Here is a 25,321-nt window from a genome sequence, read left to right as displayed (position 1 = left end):
TTGCTAAACAGTATTCCATCATATGGATATACAACATTTTATTTACCCATTCATAAGTTGTTTGTTTTTTCTTCGGCTGTGTCACGCAGCATATGGAATCTTAGTTCTCCAGCCAGGGATCCCGCGCCCCCTTCATTGGAAGCGGGGAGTCTTAACCACTGGACCACCAGGGAAGTCCCTACCCATTCATAAGTTGATGGGCATTTGCATTGTTTCTGCTTTGGGGCTCTTGTGAATAATGCTGCTATGAACTTTCATGTACAAGTTTTTGTGTGAACACATGTATCTACCTAGAAGTAGAATTGCTGGATCTTATGGTAACTCTGTGTTTAACTTCTTGACGAACTGACAAACTGTTTTCGAAAGTGGCTGTACCATTTTATCTTTGCACTAGCAGTGCAGGAGAGTTCCAGTTTCTCTACTTCCTTGCCAACACTTGTTATTTAAATATTCAAACAGGACAAAGGGAAATATTTTTGGTCAAAAGTGTCTGAAGTCCCAGACATCTGCCATCATCACATTAATATCTTTAAATTGTTTTTCACAGTTCCTTCCATTCTTCCACTTAAATATCTACAAATTCTTTAAATCTCTCAAGTTCTGGTGTGTGTGTGTGTGTGTGTGTGTGTGTGTGTGTGTGTGTGTGTGTGTATGTACACGAGGGTTGTAATTTTTTTTGTGGGCAACTCTAGTAAGAACTCTGAATTAGTATGGTCATTTTATTATGTATTTCAGGATGTATGCTCAGTACTATATGCAGATAACCATAGGAGAAGGAGAAAATAGAAATTATATTTTTCAATTCATAAACTTCATGTGGTAACATTGCTTGTTAATATTTTAAAACACTGAGTGGTTTTTTTTCTGTCTTAGCTGTCAGCTACATTAATTGATAACAATTAAAGGATAAAAATTATTTTGTTTCTTGGTTTAAAATTTGATTTTAGTTTGGTCATGTTCTCAGCTGTTACATCTTCTGGCTGCTGTAAAAATAAGTAAATAAATAAATGTCTTTGGGCAATTCCCTGGCGGTCCAGTGGTTAGGACTTGGCACTTTCACTGACGAGGGCCCGGTTCAATCTCTGGTCAGGGAACTAAGATCCCACAAGCCACGTGGCACACCTCACCCCCGCCAAAATAAATGTCTTTGGCTTACTCATAACTTTCTGGTACTTATCCTTGTTCAGGTGATGCAAATGAAGCTTCACATAGTTGCTTTGATTGCCCAGAAGGGAAATTTTTCCAAAACTTCAGCTCAGATCGTCTTAGATGGCCTTGTAGACAAGATTGGAGATGTGAAATGTGGGAACAATGCAAAAGAAGCTATGACAGCAATAGCTGAAGCTTGTATGTTGCCATGGACAGCTGAACAGGTTAGTGACACAGAGCTTTCTTTCCTCAAGTTTTCCCAGTTTTTTCCCAAATTTTAATTTAAGGTTATTAGTTAAACTTTAGTTCTTTTTTTCTCAAGTAAAACCTTTTTTGATACTGTTTTTACTTTTACCTTTAGTAATTTTTGCACTGTTGCCTGATAATTAAAATTGTCTTAGTCAAGAATATTCTATTAAGAATGAAAGTAATTTTCTCTTAAGACATTATAATCCACAGTGACCACTAATGAAAAGTTGTAAACAGTCCAGATTGCCTTTAAAAAAATTTTTTTTATTGAAGTATTAGTTGATGTACAATACTGTGAGAATGCTTTTAATACTTCTGTCACTTACCTCATTTTCTTGTGTAAATTAAATATTTCATTCCTAAGGCATCCTTGCAGTTGTGTTAGCATCAGGAAAACCACGCTTAATCCACTCCTGCCTTAATGTCAAGCTATATTTCTGCGAGAAATATGAGAGCAAACACAGATCTGTTTTGGTTTTTTTGTATGTTTGTTTTTCCACTCCAGGTTATGTCAATGGCTTTCTCACAGAAGAATCCCAAGAATCAGTCAGAAACTCTGAACTGGCTATCAAATGCAATAAAAGAATTTGGTTTTTCTGGGTAAGTCAGAAAGAAATCAAGTACATGTTTTGCCAGTCTCTGACTGGTGATTATATTTGTTGTAGCTATTGCTGCTTATTTCTGAGAAGCCAGAGCTGGATTGTCTATAATTTTTATAAAACAAAACTACCTTTGTTCCTGAAAAGCCTATATTGGCTTGTGCTCCTGCATTTTGATATCCACTAATATTAGAGTTCTCTAAGTTATTTTTCCTCAAGTATTTGTAACTGTCCCACAGAAAAGCCAGTTCCAAGGATTTCTAGTCAAATACATTTGGAAAATACTATATAAAATCACACTTGTTTAGAGATCTATAGTGCACGTTGGAAAATTAAAGGCTCTCAGAAGTCCTGCAATTGAGACACTTGTTTAACCCACTCTTTCCCAAAGTTATTTGCCTGTTGAACACATGTGTTTACGGTAGTCCCCCGCTTGTCTGTGGTTTCACCTTCCACAGTTTCAGTTACCCACAGTCAACTGCAGTCAAAAAATATTAAATGAAAATTTCAGAAATAAACAATTTATAAGTTTTAAACTGTGGGCCATTCTGAGTAGCATGATGAAATCTCACTCTGTCCTGCCCGGGATATGAATCATTCCTTTGTCCAGTGTATCCCACCCATCAGTCACTTAGTAGCTGTCTCAGTTACAGATCGATCCTTGTGGTATTGCAGTGCTGCTGTTCAAGTAACCCTTATTTTACTTAATAATGGCCCCATGGGACTTCCTTGGCCATCCAGTGGTTGGGACTTTGCCTTCCATTGCAGGGGGTGCAGGTTCGATCCCTGGTTAGGGAGCTAAGATCCCACATGCCTCACGGCCAAAAAACCAAAACATAAAACAGAAGCAATATTGTAACAAATTCAATAAAGACTTTAAAAATGGTCCACATCAAAAAAGTCTTAAAAAAAAAAAAAAATTGCCCCGAAGTGCAGGAGTAGAGATGCTGGCAATTTGGATATGCTAAAAAGAAGCTGTAAAGTGCTTCCTTTAAGTGAAAAAGTGAAAGTTCTCAACTCAGTAAGGAAAGAAAAAAAGGGCATGCTGAGGTTGCTAAGATCTACAGTAAGAATCTTCTATCCATAAATTGTGAAGGAAAAAGAAATTCGTGAGTTTCACTGTTGCACCTCAAACGGCAAACATTGTAAGTGCTTAGTTAAGATGGAAAAGGCATTAAATTTTTGGGTGGAAGACATAAACGGAAAGAAAACATGACTGATGGCAATGTGTTCCACCCAAAAGCGTGCAGACTGAAGATTTCAGTAAGGGATCCTCTGAAACAAGTGACACCAAGCCATTTGCTGCAAGTAAGGATGGCTACACAGATTCAGAAACAGGTTGGGACTGAAAAATGTAAAAATTACAGGAGAGGCTGCGTTTGCCAGTGAAGCAGCTGCTGCATTTCTGGTAGAGTTGAAAAAATTGATTAAGGAGAAAGAGCACACTCCCATAACTTTTATTACAGTATATTGTTATAATTGTTCTATTCTGTTATTAGTTATTATTGCTAATCTCTTACTGTGTCTAATTTATAAATTAAACTTTATCATAGTTCCATAGGTATAGGAAAAAAATAGTATATATAGTACTATCCACGGTTTCAGGTATCCACTGGGGGGTCTTGGAAGGTATCCCTCCCAGATAAGGGGGGACTACTGTATTTTATTTAACAAAATTTTATAGACTTACTTTATGCCTGGCACTTTCTAAATAATAACTCATTTGATTTAATCATAAAAACCATGTGAGGTATTGTTCTCTCCTTTTATAGATGAGGAAACTAGGGCACAGAAAGCTTAAGTGATCTGCCCAAGTCACAGCTAGAAAGTGGCAAAGCCAAGATTTTTTTTTTTAATAAAGTTATTTTATTTATTTATTTTTGGCTGCATTGGGTCCTCGTTGCTGCACGCAGGCTTTCTCTAGTTGCGGCGAACGGGGGCAACCCCTCGTTGCAGTGCGTGGGCTTCTCATTGTGGTGGCGTCTCTTGTTGTGGAGCACAGGCTCTAGGGGCTCAGGCTTCAGTAGCTGTGGCTCACGGGCTTAGTTGCTCCACGGCATATGGGATCTTCCCAGACCAGGGCTCGAACCTGTGACCCCTGCTTTGGCAGGTGGATTCTTAACCACTGTGCCACCAGGGTAGCCCCAAAGCCAAGATTTGAATCCAGGCATTCTGGTTCCAAGAGAGAATACTGTAACTTCTGTGCTGTGCTGCATTTCTCTGTGCCATGGTGCTTGTCACAACATGCCTCTTAGTAGGCCACTTGCAAAACAGTGTTCTGATTCTACCAAATGAAGATATAATACTCTAGAAATTATCTTTTTTTTTGGTCATGCCACTTGGCTTGCAAGATCTCAGTTCCCCGACCAGAGATCAAATCCAGGCCCCTGGCAGTGAGAGCACTGAGTCCTAACCACTGGACTGCCAGAGAATTTCCTAGAAATTATCATTTAAGTGTCATTCAAGCAAAGAATTTTGTTATGTCGGTATCTGTGGTGTCCTCCTATAGTTGAGGATATTGTTGTAATCCCCTTTTTTTAAAAAAATTATTTATTTATTTATTTGGCTGCACTGGGTCTTAGTTGCAGCACGTGGGATCTTGCGGCACGCGGGCTCTTCGTTGCAGTGCTCAGGCTTCTCTAGTTGCAGCGCACAGGCTCCAGAGCACGCAGGCTCAGTAGTTGTGGCACGTGGGCTTAGTTGCCCCTCGGCATGTGGGACCTTAGTTCCCTGACCAGGGATCAAACCTGCATCCCCTGCACTGGAAGGCAGATTCTTAACCACTGGACCACCAGGGAAGTCCCTTTAATCCCTTCTTAATTGTATAGTCTTTGATGTAAAACTAATCTCTTGGCATAAATGACATAAAAGCCATGTGAATATTTTCCTCTTTGCAGTTCATCCATGATTTGTCATTTATTCAACAACTACATATTGAGTACCTGTGATATTCCAGTCTTTTGTTTCAGGCCCTTGGGAATACATCATGGACAAGATTAAATTCCTCCTTTCACGGGACTTATATTTGAGTAAGGGGAGCTGACAATAAACAGTAAAAAATACACCAGAAAGTATAATAACAATGGAATAAAAATAAAGCAGAATGGGGGTTAGTGGTATTACCTTGGAGTGTTTGGGATAGTGTTATTTTCTATAGGGTAGACAGGAATCCTTCCTGAAACAATGACTTTGGGACACAGACCTTCAGGACATGAGGGAGCTATCTGTAACAATCTGGGAGAAAAACATTCTTTTTTTAAAAATTAGTTAATTAATTTTTTTTTTTTTGGCTGCGTTGGGTCTTTGTTGCTGCATGCAGGCTTTCTCTAGTTGTAGTGCACAGGGGCTGCTCTTCATTGCGGTGTGTGGGCTTCTCATTGTGGTGGCTTCTCTTGTTGCAGAGCACGGGCTGTAGGCGCGCAGGCTTCAGTAGTTGTGGCACGCAGACTCAGTAGCTGTGGCTCGCGGGCTCTAGAGCGCAGGCTCAGTAGTTGTGGTGCACAGGCTTAGTTGCTCCACGGCATGTGGGATCTTCCTGGACCAGGGCTTGAACCCATGTCCCTTGCATTGGCAGGCGGGTTCTTAACCACTGCACCACTAGGGAAGTCCTGGGAGAAAAACATTCTAGACAAAGGGAGCAGCAAGTGCAAAAGCCCTGTGGCAGGAGCACACGTGATATATTTTAAAATAGCAAGGAGTAATTGTTCTTCAGAATGCAGTTGGAGTAGAAGAGTGAGGGAGTAGGGAGTGGTAGGAGATAAAGATTGAAGAAAGAACAGGGGCCCAGGTTGTGTAGGGCCTCAAAGTTTTGAATAAATTGGAAACCATTAGATAGTTTTGAGCAGAAGAATACGAGGATTATTCAGACTATAGTCAGAGAGAACAGATAGTGAGGATCAAGGGCAGAAGCAGGGAGACTAATTAGAAGGCTACTGAAATAATCCTGTCAAGAAATTATATGGCTTGGAAGTATTATGATTCAGAATATATTTTGAAAGTAGAACTAAGCAGGATATTGAACTTAAGAGAGAAGAGGAGTCAAGGATGACTCTGAGGAGTCAAGGATGGCCTGAGCAACTGGAGAGTGAAGTGGCTATTTACTGAGATAGGGAAGACTGTGGGAAGAACAGGTTTGGGGGCGGGCTGTGGATAATCAGGAGTTTGGTTTTGACAGATGTAGGATATCTACTAGACATAAAAATGGAAATGTCACAAAGGCAGTCGGATACATGAATCTGGAGTTCAGGAAAGAGATCAACACTGGATTGATCTAATGCATATAGATAGTATTTAAAGCTTACTTTAAATGAGTGTAGAAAGAGAATAGGTGAAACTCGGGACATATCTAAAGGAAGCTGGTTCTAGAGTCTGGCTTTATAAAACTCCACTGAGTATTTTGAGGTTTCACTTGTTTTTCATTCTAAGTATTATTTCTTCTAGATTGAACGTGAAAGCTTTCATTAGCAATGTGAAGACAGCTCTTGCTGCAACAAACCCAGTGAGTACATACCAGCATGTATAGGAAGAGTAGTACAGCCATCTTTATGGTTCTGTTCTGATCTGAAAAGTTCTTTTTGTTCTGCCAGGCTGTGAGGACTTCTGCCATCACCTTGCTTGGTGTGATGTATCTGTACGTTGGTCCTTCTTTGCGAATGTTCTTTGAGGATGAGAAGCCTGCCCTCCTATCCCAGATAGATGCAGAATTTGAGAAGGTAAAGATTCCACAAATGATACAATCCATAGTTGACTTGAGAATGCTCATATTAGTTAAGTTTAAACTTTTAACCCTTTGGAATGAAGAATATGTATGTATTTGCTTTTATATGTATAAGGTATCCCTGGGAAGAATTCATAAGAAATTGATGACTTTGTGAGGAAGAGAACTAGATAGCTGTAGTATAGGATGGGACATTTTCCCCTTTGTAGCTTTGGAATATCAAACATTTTGAATGTATTACCTATTCCAAAAGTACACTAAATATAACATTAATTTTTTTTTTTTAAGTAAAAAGAAACTTGACCTTCCTTGAATAAACTTTCTAATTGAAATTGCTAAGTTTTGGCAGACTTGCTGTGTATTGTCTTGGGCATACAAGTCAAAAGACAGCTTTATGATTGAGATGTCAGAGTCTAATAGGTTTGTATAAAGATATCTTTTGTCACATAGTCTCAAAATTGGAATCTAAGTAGGAATTAAAATATGTGCTGTGTGAATATTAAGTATTATGAAGGAATATGAAAGTTTGACACAGGTACCATTCTCTAACCAGTTTGCTGTCATATTCTTCATCAAGTTCATTAGCCTCACTGACTTATTTGTGTGTAGATGCAGGGACAGAACCCACCTGCTCCAACCAGAGGGATTTCCAAACACAGTACAAGTGGTACAGAGGAAGGAGAAGATGGAGACGAACCAGATGATGGGGGAAATGATGTTGTGGATCTTTTGCCAAGGACAGAAATCAGGTTTGTTGCTAATGATTTATTTGATGTATTATGCTTAATTCTTAATGGTTTCTTCTGTTTCTCAGTCAAGGGTACTTCTGTGACATCATTGTTCTTTTAGGCATCTGGAATTAAGGATTCTGTCTTCTTTTTTCAGTGATAAAATCACTTCAGAGTTGGCGTCTAAGATTGGTGACAAGAATTGGAAGATCAGGAAAGAAGGCCTAGATGAAGTGGCAGGTATTATCAATGAAGCAAAATTTATCCAACCAAACATAGGTGAACTTCCAACTGCCTTGAAGGGTCGACTCAACGATTCAAATAAAATCTTGGTACGTAGAATATATGCCTGTTTTTTTCTCTCCCCTCTCTGCCCCTGCAAGGGGATCCTTTTCAGTAACCTTCACCAGCAAAAACAAAAAGGAGTTAGTCACTCTATTGCTTTGAACTAGAAATAGCTTCCTTTAATTTCTTAAGTGTGCCTCAAGATATGTTGGTAGATGGCAAGTTTATTAATCAAATTTTCATGAATCTCAGATTTGCTGTTTACAGGGCTCTGATATTAAGTATTTTTATATAACACTGCTTGTAATACACATAAGCAAGTTAATTTCTAATTTTTAAATTTGGATTTTTATGTGAGATGTTTCTTAAACTGGGCTTTAACCTTACTTTAAAATTATAAAGCATTATTAATCTCTAGTCTAAAATTCTAATATTCCAATTTTATGAACTGATGACAAAAGGAGACGCCATCACCCAAAATTATTCATAAGCTGATTAGTATCATAATGAGCTGATTTTTTTAAAGTAGGCCAGAAACTTCCTAGTGCATTGACTGTATAGCAGCAAACTTGCAAAACTTTGAGCACACCTTGCTATGGTTGGAACATAAGGTGTTGGCTTTTCCCACCCAGGTGCAGCAGACGTTGAATATCCTCCAGCAGTTGGCAGTAGCCATGGGCCCAAACATCAAGCAACATGTGAAGAACTTAGGCATCCCTATCATCACAGTGCTTGGAGACAGCAAGGTAAAACTGACTCTTTTTACCACAGCTCTGTTCTGGAATAGGCCAGCCACATGACTGGGCTAAGAATAATCCTTTTTTTTTTTTTTTTTTTTTTTATTTATTTATTTGTCTTTATTTTTGGCTGTGTTGGGTCATTGTTGCTCTGCACGGGCTCTCTCTAGCTGTGGCGAGCGGGGGCTACTCTTCATTGTGGTGCGCGGGCTTCTCATTGCGGTGGCTCCTCTTGTTGCAGAACGCGGGCTCAGTAGTTGTGGCTTGCAGGCCCTTGAGCGCAGGCTCAGTAGTTGTGGTGCACAGGCGTAGTTGCTCCGCGGCATGTGGGGTCTTCCTGGGCCAGGGCTCGAACCCGTGTCCCTTGCATTGGCAGGCAGATTCTTAACTACTGTGCCACCATGGAAGCCCCAATCCTTTTCTTACATGTAAGAGTGCATGTAAACAGTTTATAAACTTTGTTAGAGAAGAGACTATTAGGAGGAAAATAGTAAAAATTTTTACCTCCCAGGCATTATTAAGGTGATCAGATATCTCACTTACTAGCTTTGTGACCCTTAGATAAGTTGTTTTTCTTCTTTGAGGTTCAGTTTTTTATCTATGAAATTTAATTCTTACAGAATTAAATAAGCATCTGTACATAAAGTACCTGTACCTGTCTCATACAGTATATACTCAAAAAACGGTTGCTATTATGATTATGATATCATTGTTTAAGGTGTTGGTATAAAGAGTGAATAAACATATAAATTTTGGATCGTGTGTTTTATTTTCTACCTGTTCCCTCAACTACTAGAGTAGGATCTTCTGGTACTTCAGTAAGATATTTGCAGTTTCACAGTCCTGGAATTTGTCGCATTGAAAGTTGCAAGCTCTTATGTTTATCCTTAATTGAATATTCGAATGTCTCTTTATTTTTGTGTAATTCATTTAATTTGAGGAATTGGACTATTTTAATATTTTTCATGTCAGTAAGTCGTTCTCATTCTATGAATGCAAATTAATATAAAAACAAAAATGTTCAATCAAATTGTTAATTTCAGTCTAACTATTAAGAGTTCTCTAGCAGGTAGAATTACATTCTTTAGCAGGTAACCAGGGACATAAGAGTCCCCAGAAGTTCAGGAAACAAAACCTAAGAGTTTGTTCCCCTAACATGATATTTTATGCCCAGGTCACTGTTTTCCCTAATTAACTGAGTATAGGATCTTTACAATTTGGAGTTTTATGTTTCTAATTTACTTTGGAGTTTTAGTACAACATGGATCTACATTCTGTTTCAAAGAAGGTGAAGTATGTTCCAAGTATGTTCATGTGGGCTTTAGAGAAACCTCCATTGTTCGTGTTCACAAAGTAATGGGCTTTTCACTCCCTACCTCCAAACCATAGCAGTGTTACCTTTACTGATTCTCTCTTCCATTCAGAACAATGTTCGAGCTGCTGCCCTAGCAACTGTGAATGCTTGGGCAGAACAGACTGGCATGAAGGAATGGCTGGAGGGGGAAGATCTTTCTGAAGAGCTCAAAAAGGAAAATCCTTTCTTGAGGCAAGAGGTTAGTACCACAAATATGATTTGCTTTACTCATGTCTTTTACCTTCATAGAGGCTTGGACCTACCTAATAAATATACATGAATGGATAGAATGAGTTCCATTATAAAATCGCTAATAAAATGAAACCAAATTCCTGGAGCTTTTTTATTCATGTGCTTCCTTTTCTTTTTTCCTTTCATGTGCTTTTTTAACAATAAAACTTTTTAAAGGACTAGCCTTTTTGTGAAGTTTTCTCTTTTCTTGAACTCTTAAGTGGTAAAGTAAGAGGTTTTAATCATGACAAAAATAGTTCAACATTCAAAAATCTATCAGTGTCATCCGTCATACCAACAGGCTAAAGAAAAGTCATATAATCCTATCAGTTGACACAAAAAAAGGATTTGAGAAAATCCAACAGCTATTCATGATAAAAGCTGTCAGTTAGTTCGTAATAGAAGAGAATTACCTCAAGTTAAATAAAAAAGCATCTGCAAAAAACCTCTATAAATGATAATATTCTTAGTGGTTAAAGACTGAATGCTTTCCCCCTAAGATCAGGAACAAAGCAAGAATGTCCACTTTCACTGCTGTTACTCAGCATAGAACTGGAAGTTCTAGTCACTGCAATAAGGCAAGAAAAAGAAATGAAAGGCATACAGTTGGAAAAAGAGTAAATAAAACTATCCCTAATTGCAGGTAACATGACTGTTTACATAGAAAATTCCAGGAAATCTACAAGTAAACTCCTAGAACTAATAAATGAGTTCAGTAAGATTGCAGGATACAAAATAAACACAATCACATTTGACAAAAGTCAATCACATTTCTTTATAATACATTGAACATATGGAAACCGAAGTTACAAACACAGTACAGTTTACAATCACTCCAAAGAAAATGAAATCCTTAGCTATACACTTAACAAAACAAATACAAAATATGTCTACCGAAAATTACAAAAATGCTGATGAAGCATTCAAGGAAGACCCAAATAGATGTAGAGACATGCCATGTTTGTGGACTGGAAGATTTAACATAGTAGAAATTAGAAATGTCAGTTCTATACATTTAATGTATACATAATTGATGTATGCATTTAATGTAATTCTTATCAAAATTCAAGAAAGTTTTTTTTATAGACAAAGTCAAGGTTATTTTAAAATTTATATTCTAGCTTAAACAATCTTGACAAAGGAAAAAAAATGGAAAGAGCCTCTCTACCATATATTAGGGCTTACTAAATTAAATTGCTAACATAATCAAGACACTGTGGGGAATTCCCTGGCGGTCCAGTGTTTAGGACTCCATGCTTTCACTGCCAAGGGCTCGGGTTCAATCCCTGGTTGGGGAGCTAAGATACCCCCCAGCCAAGCTGTGTGGCAAAAAAAAAAAAAAAAAGACACTGTGATAGCAAGGGGTAGGAGGAAGAGGATAGACACAGATAGGTGGAGCTGAAGAGGAAACCCAGAAATAGACCCACACAAATATGAGCAACTAATTTTCGATGGTGTTTCCAAAGTAATTCAGTGGAGGAAGTGTGGCCTTTTCAACAGATGATGCTGGAGCAGTTGACATCCAGAGACAAAAAAAATAAACCTTACCTAAACCTCACATCTTACACCAAAATTAACTCAAAATGGATTATGGGGTTAAATGTAGAACATAAAACTATAGAACTTTTAAAGATAACATAGGAGAAAACCTTCAGGATATAGAAATTCTTCAGGCAAAGAATTCTTAGACTAGACACCAAAACCACAATTCATCAAAGAAAAAATTGATAAATTGGACCTCATCAAAATTAAGAACTCTTACTCTCCAAAAGACCATGTGAAGAAGATGAAAAGACAGGCTGGAGTGGGAGAAAATATTTGCAACCTCTATGTCTGATAATAGACTATCATCGAGAATATATATATATGCACACACACATATATATATATACATATATATATATAAAGAACTCTCAAAACTCAACAGTTAAAAATCTAATTACAATATAGGCGAAAGACATGAACAGACATTTCACTGAAGAGGATATACAGATGGCAAATAAGCCCATGAAAGGTGTTCAACATTATTGGCCATCAAGGAAAAGCAAATTAAAACTGCAATGAGATATCACAGACAACTATCAGAATTACTAAAATAAAAAATTGTGATAACACCAAATACTGGCAAGAATGTGGAGAAACTTGAACACTCTCCTGGTGGAAATGTAAAATGGTATAGCCACTCCAGAAAACAGTTGGGCAGTTTCTTATAAAACTATATGTGTAATTACTATATGACCCAGCAAATCTTGGGCATTTATTCCAGAAAAATGAAAATTTATGTTTACAGAAAAGCCTATATACAAATGTTCATAGCAGCTGATTCATAATAGCCAAAATCTGGAAACAGCCCAGATGTCTTTCAACAGGTGAATGCTTAAACAAACTATTTTATATCCATATGTGTAATACTATTTAGCAATAAAAGAAACAAATTATTGATACATGCAACAAGTTAGATAAATCGCCAAGGAATTGTACTGAGTGACAGTGCCAATTCCAAACAGTTACATACTATATGATTCTATTTATATGAGTTTGAAATCTCATATTTTAGAAGTGGATAAACAGATTAGTGGTTACCAGGGATTAGGGAGTGGGAGGAGGGATGTGAATGTGCTTATAAGAGAGGCAACACATGGGATCCTTGGGATGGAACTGTTCAAAATCTTGACTGCGGGAATACACTAACACATGATAAAATTGTAGAGAAAGCAATATAGACACATACACAAATGAGACAAAATCAGACTGGGGCAATCTGAGTATGATCAGTAGATTGTATCAATGTCAATATCCTGGTTGTTTATACTATAGTATAGTTTCATAAAGTGCTACTGTTGGAGGAAACGGAGTAGAGTGGGATCTCTCTATTATTTCTTATAACTGCATGTGAATATACAATCATCTCAATAAATACCTCAACTAAAAAATAAATGCAGGGCTTCCCTCGTGGTGCAGTGGTTACGAATCCACCTGCCAATGCAGGGGACACGGGTTTGAGCCCTGGCCCAGGAAGATCCCACATGCTGCAGAGCAACTAAGCCCGTGTGCCACAACTACTGAGCCCGCGCTCTAGAGCCCATGAGCCGGCAACTACTGAAGCCCGCGTGCCACGACTACTGAAGCCCATGTGCCTAGAGCCCGCGAGCCACAACTACTGAAACCCGCACGCCACAACTACTGAAGCCCATACGCCTAGAGCCTGTGCTCCGCAACAAGAGAAGCCACTGCAATGAAAAGCCAGCGCACCACAACGAAGAGTAGCCCCTGCTCATCACAACTAGAGAAAGCCCATGCGTAGCAATGAAGACCCAACACAGCCAAAAATGAATAAATTTAGTTTTAAAAATTAATTTTAAAAATAAATAAATAAATAAATACAGATTTCCCTGGCAGTCCAGTCGTTAGGACTCTGTGCTTTCACTACCGTGGCCGGGGTTTGATCCCTGGTCGGGGAAATAAGATCCCACAAGCCACATGGCATGGCCGAAAAACAGAACAAAAAATAAAACGAATACTTCAGAGATATAGAGAAAAACTGTCTATGTAAGGCAGAAAGCAGAAGTCCTGGTAGAACTTGTCATCTTCTGATCAAATAAATATTTTGCATCTTCTCTAGCTGAATAGTTCTTAGAATTAAAAAAGAAGTGAAAGTTTGAGATGCATTAAGAACTATTAAAGCTTTATAACTTAATGCTCAAATGTGGTCCAAAAAACTGTGTCCTTATCTTAGCTGATTATCTTCATTGCATGTTTATCATTTCATTGGACAATGGAAATGACTGATTGCACACTGGAAAGTTGTAGTGTGAGAACTAATTCAGTGTTTGGGACTGATAAAATCATTAAGCTGAAGATCATAAATAATGACAGTTTTCTACGTGCAGTGTGTAACTGGTCTTTATTTCTTTTGGCAGCTTCTGGGCTGGCTGGCTGAGAAACTACCGACTCTCCGTTCCACCCCCACAGACCTTATCCTTTGTGTTCCCCACCTCTACTCCTGCCTAGAGGATCGCAATGGAGATGTGCGAAAGAAGGCCCAAGATGCCTTGCCATTCTTCATGATGCATTTAGGATATGAGAAAATGGCCAAGGCTACTGGGAAACTAAAAGTACTACTACTTGTTGCTGCTGTTAAAAGCCATTTAGAAAAATATTGAACATGAATTTATATAGGCAAAAGATCATATTACCGCCTATGAGTTTCAACTTGAAATCCCAATGAGAGCAGAAATAAAATATTTAGTAGTGTAGAACTTCTAAAGAACCTGCTGCCTTTGCAGGGATGAAAATTGTGACCTTCTAGAATGGCAGCTAATTTACTGTGACTTCATAATGTGTTACTTCTCTTGCACTGTGTGCTGCCTCCCTTACTTCATTGGTATTTGAAAACTAGGAGCTCAAGGTTTTGACAGCAGATCTGTTAGTAAGCATAGCATGAGTATATCGTTTATGTGGCCTCTCACCTCTGTTATATTGTCTCCCTAGCCAACTTCTAAAGATCAGGTGTTGGCCATGTTAGAGAAAGCCAAAGCTAACATGCCAGCCAAGCCCGCTGCACCTGCTAAAGCAACTTCCAAACCCGTGGGAGGATCAGCTCCAGCCAAATTCCAGCCTGCCTCAGGTAACTCTTACTTTGAGAGGGTTAAAGGGGAAGGAAATAGCCAAGGGAACTCTTAAAGAAATCCAACCTTCATTTTTTAATCACATTTCCTCATGGCTTAGATCCCAAGTCCTCCCTCCATCTCCTTACCCTCTTTTCATAAACATTTGTCAGGTTACCTGCTTTATGCCAGGAACTGTGCTGAGGGTTTAAGGATGATTAATTTGATTTCAAACTCCAAAAAGGAGTTTTGGAGTATCACAATGAAATACGCCAGAAAGCAAGTGCTCAGTCTTACTTCTAAGGTTTCCACAACTATTTTCTGCTATTGGATATCACAGTTAGAAGGAGAATTGGGACCATCTAGCTTAACCCTCTTTATTAACAGGTAAGGAACACCAAAGGTTAAGTGACTTGCACAAGGCCAAACAGCCAGCCAGTGCCTGAACCAGCAGAGACCTCTGCTTAACTCATTCATAAATGAGTTCCCCTTCCACTACACTTGGCTGTTTGCTGATCCATTCTAATATTTACTAAACTTCTTCAAGGGAAAATTCTTGATTTCTTCATCCTAATGTTAAAATTCCAAAATGTACAAATAGAACACTAACCTGTAACCACTGCTCTTCTAGACTTATTGCTTAAACAAAATAATAATATTCTGTTTAGTGGGGTAGAAATTATTGATGCTATAAAGTTAGAAATTTTACATGTGTAAAATTGTTGGTATCAAAGTATATATTCAGTTATAACATTTATTGGGATCTTGCTATATGGTATATATAGTTTACTATAGTATCAAAGATGATAGACTCTTCCCTTAAGGAAGTATCAGTCTAACAAAAAGGTTTTTTAACTGCTATTTAGAAAATGGTTTTAAACTGCAGTTTAAATGTTGATAAAGGAGATGTAGATTTTCTGAATTAATTTTCATGAGGAAATCGAGGAGAAAAAAGATTAGGAAAAATATCTAACTGAAAGCGCTTTAAAAAATGGATACATTTGTTTAAAAAAAAACTTTTCAAAAAAATAAAATAAAAATAAAAATAATTTTTTTAATAGATATATTTAAAACTACTGGCTTTCTCACCATCATTATATATTTAACCTGCCCAGAATATAGTGATATTAGTTAGAGTTTGTATTTACAGTACATGCTTTTTTTTTCTCAAAGCACCTGTTGAAGATTCTGTTTCTGGCACTGTAGAACCCAAGCCTGATCCAAAAAAGGCCAAAGCTCTAGGAGTTTCCTCTAAAGCAAAGGTATGTTAATTCTGCAACTTAGATGTAGAATTGCTTTTAAGTGTTTTATACACTGAGTCATTCTTTTAGCAAAGATATATTACATATGAAAGATTATTACTACTCTTGATATTATCTAATTATAAAGTGTTTATTTATACAAGTTTCTGTGGCTCACTTTTAATGTTACCTCAAAACAAAGACTCCTATTCTCAAGAGCTACTGCCAGGGTTTCTGTCATCCAGGTCTTTGAGGGAGATTTTCAGTAGTAGGCAACTTCCTTTAAATTTGGCAGTTAAGTCATCATATTAGAAGGTGTTCTGATTAGACTAAAAGGAAGTATCTTCTGTCCCCACACCAATGGGATTGGATGCATCACCAGTCCTTTTAGCATCCATGCAGAGTTGGACAGTTTAAAGAAATGTTTTCAAATGCTCGACCTTAAATATCCCCTGGGTGGTTTTTCATTTAATTACGTTTTTGAATCACAGCAAATTGTCATCAGTTTCTATATCAAGATTCAGAGCTTGTCACTGTATTCAGAGAATTGACTGTTTAATACTTACAAAAGGAAAATTACGGAACTGTGCAATCAGTAGTAAATCTAATAGTAAATCTAAATAGAGAAAACTATTTCATTAACTGCATGTAACTGATGAAAGTATGCAGAGTAGGAAATGTTTTATTTTCCAGTACATTTATTACTACATCCACATTATAGAAGGGGCACTCTGTGGCCATTCTTCTAAATATTTGTTACTCATTTTCCCTCCCTATGCTTGGGTCCTTCAACTCAGTGAGTTAATTTAAATGGGTAATTATCTTCTGAACTATCCAGTGAAGCTGTTCTTTTCCTGTCCCTCTCCCTCTCCTCATCCCATATTTAACAAACGCTTATTTCAGTATTTTGATCACAAGTGCTTTGAAGTATTTTTGACTCTGTTCTTAATGCCACTTTCTTTTCAGTCTTTCGCAGTTTACGAAGCAGTTTCACATAAATGATCTCACATTTGTTTTGACTGAATGACTTAAGTGTTTGAACTAGAAAGAAATGCTGGCCTACTAAAAAGTCTGCTGACTTTTGCTATATTTATAATATAATAATAATTAATTCCAGTAATGAAATTTAAATTTTACCTTAAATATATATACCATGTGTTCACAATTTCTTTCCATCTGATACAAAGATTCTAAATCTTGGATTCTTTTTAAAAGCCACTTTAAAAAAAAAAAAATCTATCTATTTATTTATTGGCTGCATCAGGTCTTAGTTGAGGCACGCAGGATCTTTCGTTGCAGCATGCGGGCTTCTCTCCAGTTGTGGTGCGGGGGCTCCAGAACGCGTGGGCTCTGTAGTTGTGGCACACGGGCTTAGTTGCCCCGTAGCATGTGGGATCTGAGTTCTCTGACCAGGGATTGAACCAGTGTCCCCTGCATTGTAAGATGGATTCTTAACCACTGGACCACCAGGGAAGTCCCTAAAAGCCACCTTAGTGACTTAAGTATTTAAAATGTTTCTAGCAAATTTCTCTCTAGAAACAGGTTCAAAGGGTCTCCAGTTATAGTAATGTTATAGAGATGCATTTTATATACAGAGAAACAGAAAAGTTTTCTCAATTATGTGAAATGTGTGAATACCATTCAAAATGTCATTAATATGGAAAGCTATAAACAGTGTTGAAGATTTCAAGAAAGAAAAGAACTATCCATTATATGTCAGTTATATCAATAATTTTTTTAAAAGAACTATCCAAGAAACAAAAATAGCCTGTAACCCAGACCAGTGATATATAATAGCAGCTTTTCCAGCCACATCACATGCCAGCCCAAGGACTAACCAACAGTTACTTAAGAGTGCTATTAGAAACATTTTTAGAAAAGCTGTACACAAACATATCAAATGCAAGATTCTATGGTTCATTTGTTTGTTTCATTTGGAATATGATATAGAAAGGTGTCTCTGGTTTATATAGTGCCCTTTTGCTGGGCAGTAACAGCGAATTCCCAAGAAGTAGTCTAGCTAATCAGTATTCCCTGTACCTTGGTTGTAGACTGCACAAGGAAAGAAAGTGCCAAGCAAAACCAGCTTAAAGGAAGATGAAGACAAATCTGGTCCTATTTTTATTGTTGTTCCAAATGGAAAGGAGCAAAGAATGAAAGATGAGAAAGGATTAAAGGTAAGGAAGAAATAAGAATCTTCAGGAGTTTTTTGCTTGTTTGTTTTAGTTTCGTTTTGTAATCAAGAATAATTTTTCTGTCTGAAATTCATATCATTGTGAAATATCTAATAATTAACTGAATCTTTTGCTTATAAATTATATCTTGTTTCTGGAAGACTATTTTTGGGGGGTTTTGGGGGGGAGGTTTGTTTGCTTTTAGAATCAAAGACTGGAAAGTAGTCACTGATTTTTTATCAACTACACATATGTAATATGCTACTCCTTTATTTTTTCTTGTACCTGACACCTTAAAAGATAGATTTGGTAACTATATGTGGCTAGTTTGATCATTTTGCTTTTGATGTTGTTTTGATTTTATTAATCAGTTAAAACTTCTCAAAATATATACATTAGAATTTTTAAAAATTCAAACAATACAAAAAAAGTACAGAAAGTATGAAAAGCATGTCTCCCACTCCAGTCTCCCTACGCAGGGAGGATGTTATTACCAGTTATTTTGTGTATTACTCCAGAAATAATAATATTCCATACCTATACAATCATATATATATAAATATATAGCCCTCGTTTTACACAGATGGGAACGTGCCATACTCTTTGTTCGGAATCTTACTTTTTTCTTTTAATGGTATTTGAAATATATATCTTAAAGATCATTCCATATCTGCACGCATGTATGCATTCATTCTGTTTATTGATGCATCATATGTATGTACCTTTCTTTATCCTCAACCCACTATGTTGAACATTTAGGTTACTTCTAATCTTTCACTGTTATAAGCTATACTGCCATAGGCATCTTTGAATATAGGTTTTGTGCACATATGTAAGTATATTTATATTAAACTCCTAGAATAATATGTACATTTAAAATTTTGGTAGATATTTCAAATTTGCCCTTTATTAAAATTGTACCAACAGTATCCACCATGTTATACAATAATAGATCATTGATTTTTCTAGTAAGAATTGCTGAAAATTCTATTCCTAGAAGATTTTCAGAGTTAAGCTTCCAGAATTATGACAGACAGATTGAGAGTACATTTTGCATTCATACTTAATTATACATTAATCTTGGTGAATTTAAAAATATCCTATTAAACTGATTCCTGCAGCTGCTTTAGAGTTCTCTACCACATTTCAGTTGAACACCTTACAGCTCCTTTTCACTGTTTTTTTTCAGGTGCTGAAGTGGAATTTTACTACTCCGCGGGATGAATACATTGAGCAACTAAAAACTCAGATGTCTAGCTGTGTGGCTAAATGGTTACAAGATGAGATGTTTCACTCAGACTTTCAGCATCACAACAAAGCCCTTGCTGTCATGGTTGATGTAAGTTTGCAGCAAAATAAATATGCATGAATCTCAGGCATGAAAATACTGAGCCCTGTGAAATAATCAGAAGTTTGCATGAATTGAGAAGGAACTGGAATACACCGTGTTCTCTGTTTTTAGAGCTTTCTTATTATGTGATAGAATAAATGACTATATGTCTATAATTTGGGGTCTTAAATGGAGGCTTAAAAATCTATCATTTTCTTTTTGCACTGCAGTAAAATTTGAGAGTTACTTGCCTAATAGAACTTAAATTTTTATACAGTCTAATTTGTGAGGGTTTTGTATTGTTTTGTTTCAAGCACTTGGAGAGTGAAAAAGAGGGTGTCATTGGTTGCCTGGATCTTATCTTAAAGTGGCTTACCCTGCGGTTTTTTGACACCAATACAAGCGTCCTAATGAAAGCCCTAGAATATTTAAAATTGCTCTTCACCCTGCTGAGTGAGGAGGAGTATCATCTTACTGAGAATGAAGCATCTTCCTTCATCCCCTATCTCATCCTCAAGGTAATGTGTTGTTCTCACTTTGGAAGATTACTCAAGTTCCCAGCTACTTCAGTTCCTGTACTTTTATTCCCTCTCCCCTCTTCATTTATTGTATGATGATGATACCTTCCACCGCTCATTTTATTCTTTCAAGGTGTAGTGACACACAAGGGGGTACCTTTGCTACTCAGAAAATGCCTCACTTAATCATTATTTTCCATGTTGACTAGGTCGGAGAACCAAAGGATGTCATTCGTAAAGATGTCCGTGCCATCCTGAACCGGATGTGCCTTGTCTACCCAGCCAGCAAGATGTTCCCCTTCATCATGGAAGGAACCAAATCCAAAAACTCTAAGCAGAGAGCAGGTAAAGCAACAACTTAAATTGAGCCCTACGTCTGCAACAGTGACCTCTAAAAGAAATAATTTATAGATGAACCAGGAAATTTCTTGATTCTAACCTTCTGGTTTGGACTGTGAGAGTGATGAGTTGCACACTGGTGGAGCCACAGTATCAGGTGATACAGGCACCGCTCAGTACCACCCTGGTGACAAAATCAAGTGCACAGGGGCCATCTGACTCACAGGCATCTCTTTCTTCTAGGAGCCCTTGCTATAACACCATTGTTTCATTGTGTATTTTATAGAAGGCAGTAAACAAGGAAGAATTCAAGGCAGAGCCAGAATAAGACTTTAGACCTTCATGTATGCCAGGGAAAATGTATCTAGTAAAGATAGGTCTGTCTCTATGCCAAATCTCTGTTGAGTCTCCTTAATCTAGCCTTTCTCTCCCCAGAGTGCCTAGAAGAACTAGGGTGTCTGGTCGAGTCCTATGGCATGAATGTTTGCCAACCAACCCCAGGAAAAGCCTTAAAGGAGATAGCGATTCACATAGGAGACCGCGACAACGCTGTGCGCAATGCTGCCCTCAACACCATCGTCACAGTGTACAATGTACACGGGGATCAGGTGTTCAAACTGATTGGAACTGTGAGTGACTTTTCTCTGAACATTTTCAGCATGTTGTGAATTGCAAGATCACTTAGGTGTCAAGTTTCATGCCATCTCAACTCTTAAGTTTTTACCACTTTTTGTTAAAACTCAACCTATCGATATGTCCTAGAATCCATATAAACCTTTGAGGGTGTCTCTGATTACTGTAGGACGTTTAGGCTGTGTTTTACTGGAAATTAGATTTTCTTTTCTGAGCATTCCCCTCATAACAATTTGCTTTAGATGAAAACTATTTTTGAATCAAGAAATCTGAGCTAGTCTGGGATTTAAATTCTGCCTGGCAATCTCCTCAGTAATTTTTAGTGCATTTATTTTCTAGTGAACAAGTACTCACTTGTGTATAATGTGGATTCTGGTATCTGTCAGATCAAAAGGGTCTTGAGCTGCAGCTATGAGCCAGACTCTCCAAACATAGAAGGTTCTGCTTTTGACTCCTTACTTCCTCTGAGCCAATCACTACTATGGCTGGGCCTGTTCTTCACTCCAGTTACCTCTTAGTAGCACATGTATTTACCCTGTGCTTATATATTTTTACTTGTATTAATCTCATTAAATCCTCACTGCAAGGCCAGTGAAGGAAATAAAGCAGATGGGAATTTTACAGATGACCAAAAGTGAAGCTTCTTGCCCATAGTGACACAGCTAGTTAGTGGTAACACCAAAAAATGAGGAAACTTCATTTAATTCTTGACCTTTTTATTTGTAGTTATTCATAGCCTTTCCTTTTCTGTCCTTTCCTTCTTTCATGTGTTCTCTTATATAGCAAATTAGGTTTCAGCAATAGTTGATTTTAAAATGATGTAGTGTTTTGAAAGGAAACTTACCCTAATGTACAAGGTTCTGTTTGCTTTGACATGAAAATGGATATTAATTCTTGGGTCTTCCAATTAGGTTTTTAATTCTCTTCATATTCTAGTAGAGGGGTGTGCTAATAAGTTAAATTTGGCCTCTTTTGACAGCTTTCTGAAAAGGATATGAGCATGCTTGAGGAGAGGATTAAGCGGTCAGCAAAGAGGCCTTCTGCTGCACCAGTAAAACAGGTGGAAGAGAAACCTCAGCGCACACAGAGCATAAGCTCCAATACCAACATGCTACGCAAGGGACCAGCTGAGGACATGTCTTCCAGACTCAAGTATGTGGATGGAGATAGTTGTCTGAGAGCATCTCTGTGGACTTTGCCTTGTGTGCTCAGAGCTTATCCTGTAACATAATCTTGAGTTCTTGTAGCCATTATCATGCATGACACAGTGTCTGGGTAAACGTCTTGTAACCAAATGTTAAATCCTTCAGTCTTCATTGTCTTTGTCTCAAAACCACTTCTAAATAGTCTTGTGCCTTCTTTCACTGCTTTTCCGTGGACAGAATTATGTATCGCACTTATAGGATGTAAGTACTGCCTGCTAATTTCTCATTAGCAGGGCTCTTATATCTTTCTAACTTCTGACTTGGATTCATCCCCTCTGTAGGGTATTGGTGTAGACTTTATAACCAAGTAGAGGGTGTCCAAGTATCCCATGAATCAAGCCTTCCCTGAAAGTCCACTGGCCAGCAGAAGTGTCAACTCAATGTCATGTGGCTAAAATATGGGCTCACCTTCTTCCTTGTGTTATGTTTGGTCGTGCACAGGTTCCTATTCATCAGATAAGGCTGAGTAAAATGCATGCAACCCAGAATTGGCTTAGGGACTCAAAAAACTGCCTTCTAAGCAAGATAGCTCTATTTTGGATCATATCATGAGTATAATTTTAACCAATTTGAATTTGGAGACTGTGAATATCTATTGCTTGGATGTAATGCTGGCCCTGACCTGAGAGTGAATATTCCTAAAAAGAGGTGATTGACTGTCCCTCAAGTATAAAATTTACTGAACACTGCATGGGACGATGCTTATAATTAGAAAAACGTAAACACTGGTTAAATTGGTAGAAAAGAACCAGGCAGTCTAGATAGATATTTCTTAAATTTTTGCCCAGAAGTAGTGAGCTTTGAGTCAATATAAATATTCTTTATTATTTACTGCCCCAACTGGAATAGCATACAAGGTTTGTTGGCTTTAGTGAACTAGAGAGAATACTTACAACTTGGCAGTACTGTAAGTACAAGTCAGTCTTCTCTCTTAGGATACTCATGAACCAGTGTTGTTGCCCATTGAAGGCACTTGCTTAGACTCAAGGACTTAAATCATTCAGGGGGGCTGAAACCAGAAGTTGAACATCTGTCTTGCAGCTTTGGGGCAGCTGGCAGTGCTATTCTTGCCCTTTGGTTAAGAAGTCTCTTTTAGTTCAGGAGCCTCCTTTTGCTTCCCTTAGCCAAGCCCGAAGCATGAGTGGGCATCCTGAGGCAGCCCAGATGGTTCGCCGAGAATTCCAGCTGGATCTAGATGAGATTGAGAATGACAATGGTACAGTCCGATGTGAAATGCCAGAACTTGTTCAGCACAAACTAGATGACATTTTTGAACCAGTCCTTATTCCTGAACCCAAGTAAGTTAACCCATTTCATTTAAGTATATGCAGTTCATGATCATCAGAGTGTATATGTTGAAAAGAGTTCTCTGTGCAATTAGAACTTTTTAGAACAGATAACTATCTAACTAATAGCGGTTCTTTACTAAAACCTGGATCTAGTGGGGAATTGCATAATTCCAACTCATTGGGATACCTTATAATAAAGATTGAATATTTTCCTTTGCTCCGCTCTCTAGGATCCGGGCTGTTTCTCCACACTTTGATGATATGCACAGTAATACAGCATCCACAATCAATTTCATTATCTCCCAAGTAGCCAGTGGTGACATCAACACAAGCATCCAAGCTCTGACACAGGTAATGGGGGTATTACCCATGACAGTAATTCCACTGGTGGCTATAAGGCTGTAATAGTGATGGTTGCACACTGGTTACAGTATTAAGGGAGGCAGGCAGTGTTCAGTACCTCCCTGATGAAAAAAGTGCACAGAGACCACTGCCAGGCATCACTTGCCCCACAGGATAGAGCTGTGATAGAGCCTTGCTTTTTACAGTTGCATTCTTTCACCAGAGGCTGAAAAACAGCAATTGGTAGGAATCAGCTCTCATGGAACTTGCTTAGATTTTTGGTGGGCAGAGACAAACAAATAAAATATCAGATAATAGTAACTATTGTGTAAATATAACTCAAATGGGGTGATGGGAGAGAGGGAACTAAGTACTAGTTACTTAGATTGGTGGTTGGGGTTCAAGCAGAGGACAGCTAGTACAAAAACTCTAGGGTAGGAATGACCTTGGTGTGGTCCAGGAAACAGTACAGGCCCATGTGCCTGGAACGTAGTGGGCAAGAGAGAGAATGGTACAGAATGAGATTTGAGAGGTGGATAGAGACCAGATCATGTGGTGTTTTAAAAGCCCTGAGGGAGGTTTTGGATTTTAAGTGTGATAGGAAGCCATTAGAGAATTTTGAGGAAAAAGAAGCTGCATGTTTTTAAAAAACCTTTCTCTTCTTCCTCTGCTTCCCTTCCCTAACAGTCTAGTCATAAAGCCAGGAGGAGGGTAAAACAAGGTAGGCACCTACCTTGTGGCAAGGGGGTGGGAGTAGAGAGCCACAGTGGCCCAGTGTGAGGGTCTTGAAGCCCAAACGTTGTGAGGAGGCTGTCATTCAGGAGGGGTGACACACAGCTGGGATCAGAGCCAAAGCAGGACGAGGAAGATGTCCGTGGGGGGGAGCCAGTGTGGCATGTAGGACCCCAGGCAGGGTGAGGAGGACATCCATGTGTGCTGGAGGGGAGCAGGGCGGCATGCGGCTGGCTCAGAATAGGGAGTCAGAGCCAAAGCAGAAGATGTGGGCCTGGGGAACAGCTGGTGGCAGAGGTGGGAGATTGGTTACAAACAAAGGGATTGGTCAAATAAATAAATATAATAAGGAAAATGGGAGCCAAGTTTCTTACTGTCAGAGAAGGGTGATACAAATATGGAAGGACAAGAAAATAGAAACTCTGGTGTTGGACCGGAATTAGATGTGTCAGTATGAACTCGTGGTTTTCAATACACAGATGTAGAAATAAATACCAATGTAAATGTATGTGCGTATGTATATATGCGGCATATAAATGTATGTTACAGATGATATGCATATATTCCCTAGCTCTTTCCACTGAGAGGACCTGAGAACAGCAACACACCAACAGCAATGCGCACCCCCAGATCTTGTCTCCTAAATACCACTTTCCTCTAAAAGGAATAACAGCTCCTTAAGAAGTGGCAGATTCCAGAGCTGAATCAGGGAAAGTACTGGATGATTCTGTAGTATCTTGTGCTAGACAGCAAGGATAGGCTCAGAGAATTGTAGGGACGTGTCAGAAGGACACACAAGGCCAACTAGAACAGACTCCCTGTTGGAAGAGAGCACAGTTTGAACATCAAAATAAATAATAAT

General features: G+C 38.2%; 1 protein-coding gene and 2 non-coding genes across 4 annotated transcripts in view; all 3 read left to right on the top strand.

The window, feature by feature from the left end:
• The window catches only part of CKAP5 (cytoskeleton associated protein 5), a 105,514-nt gene that overhangs the window by 63,707 nt on the left and 16,486 nt on the right, over positions 1-25,321 (top strand). For both annotated transcript variants that reach the window (XM_068554353.1, XM_068554354.1), the window contains exons 17-35: positions 1,188-1,373; positions 1,904-1,998; positions 6,438-6,495; positions 6,584-6,709; positions 7,324-7,463; positions 7,600-7,774; positions 8,360-8,473; positions 9,889-10,017; positions 13,970-14,164; positions 14,541-14,676; positions 15,830-15,918; positions 17,949-18,074; positions 19,261-19,410; positions 19,716-19,919; positions 20,129-20,264; positions 20,694-20,887; positions 21,871-22,043; positions 23,221-23,394; positions 23,616-23,736. In XM_068554353.1, the coding sequence (XP_068410454.1) occupies positions 1,188-1,373; positions 1,904-1,998; positions 6,438-6,495; positions 6,584-6,709; positions 7,324-7,463; positions 7,600-7,774; positions 8,360-8,473; positions 9,889-10,017; positions 13,970-14,164; positions 14,541-14,676; positions 15,830-15,918; positions 17,949-18,074; positions 19,261-19,410; positions 19,716-19,919; positions 20,129-20,264; positions 20,694-20,887; positions 21,871-22,043; positions 23,221-23,394; positions 23,616-23,736 (2,721 nt within the window). The remainder of the gene's footprint in view (positions 1-1,187; positions 1,374-1,903; positions 1,999-6,437; positions 6,496-6,583; positions 6,710-7,323; positions 7,464-7,599; positions 7,775-8,359; positions 8,474-9,888; positions 10,018-13,969; positions 14,165-14,540; positions 14,677-15,829; positions 15,919-17,948; positions 18,075-19,260; positions 19,411-19,715; positions 19,920-20,128; positions 20,265-20,693; positions 20,888-21,870; positions 22,044-23,220; positions 23,395-23,615; positions 23,737-25,321) is intronic.
• LOC137772740 (small nucleolar RNA SNORD67) lies at positions 20,373-20,483 on the top strand. Its single transcript, XR_011075545.1, has one exon. It is a non-coding gene; the product is annotated as a small nucleolar RNA SNORD67 (small nucleolar RNA).
• Positions 23,786-23,881, top strand: LOC137772741 (small nucleolar RNA SNORD67). The gene has a single exon (XR_011075546.1). It is a non-coding gene; the product is annotated as a small nucleolar RNA SNORD67 (small nucleolar RNA).

This window comes from Eschrichtius robustus, chromosome 11 (genome assembly GCF_028021215.1).
Source record: "Eschrichtius robustus isolate mEscRob2 chromosome 11, mEscRob2.pri, whole genome shotgun sequence".
Taxonomy (NCBI): Eukaryota; Metazoa; Chordata; class Mammalia; order Artiodactyla; family Eschrichtiidae; genus Eschrichtius; species Eschrichtius robustus.
This window is presented reverse-complemented; position numbering and strand designations above follow the sequence as displayed.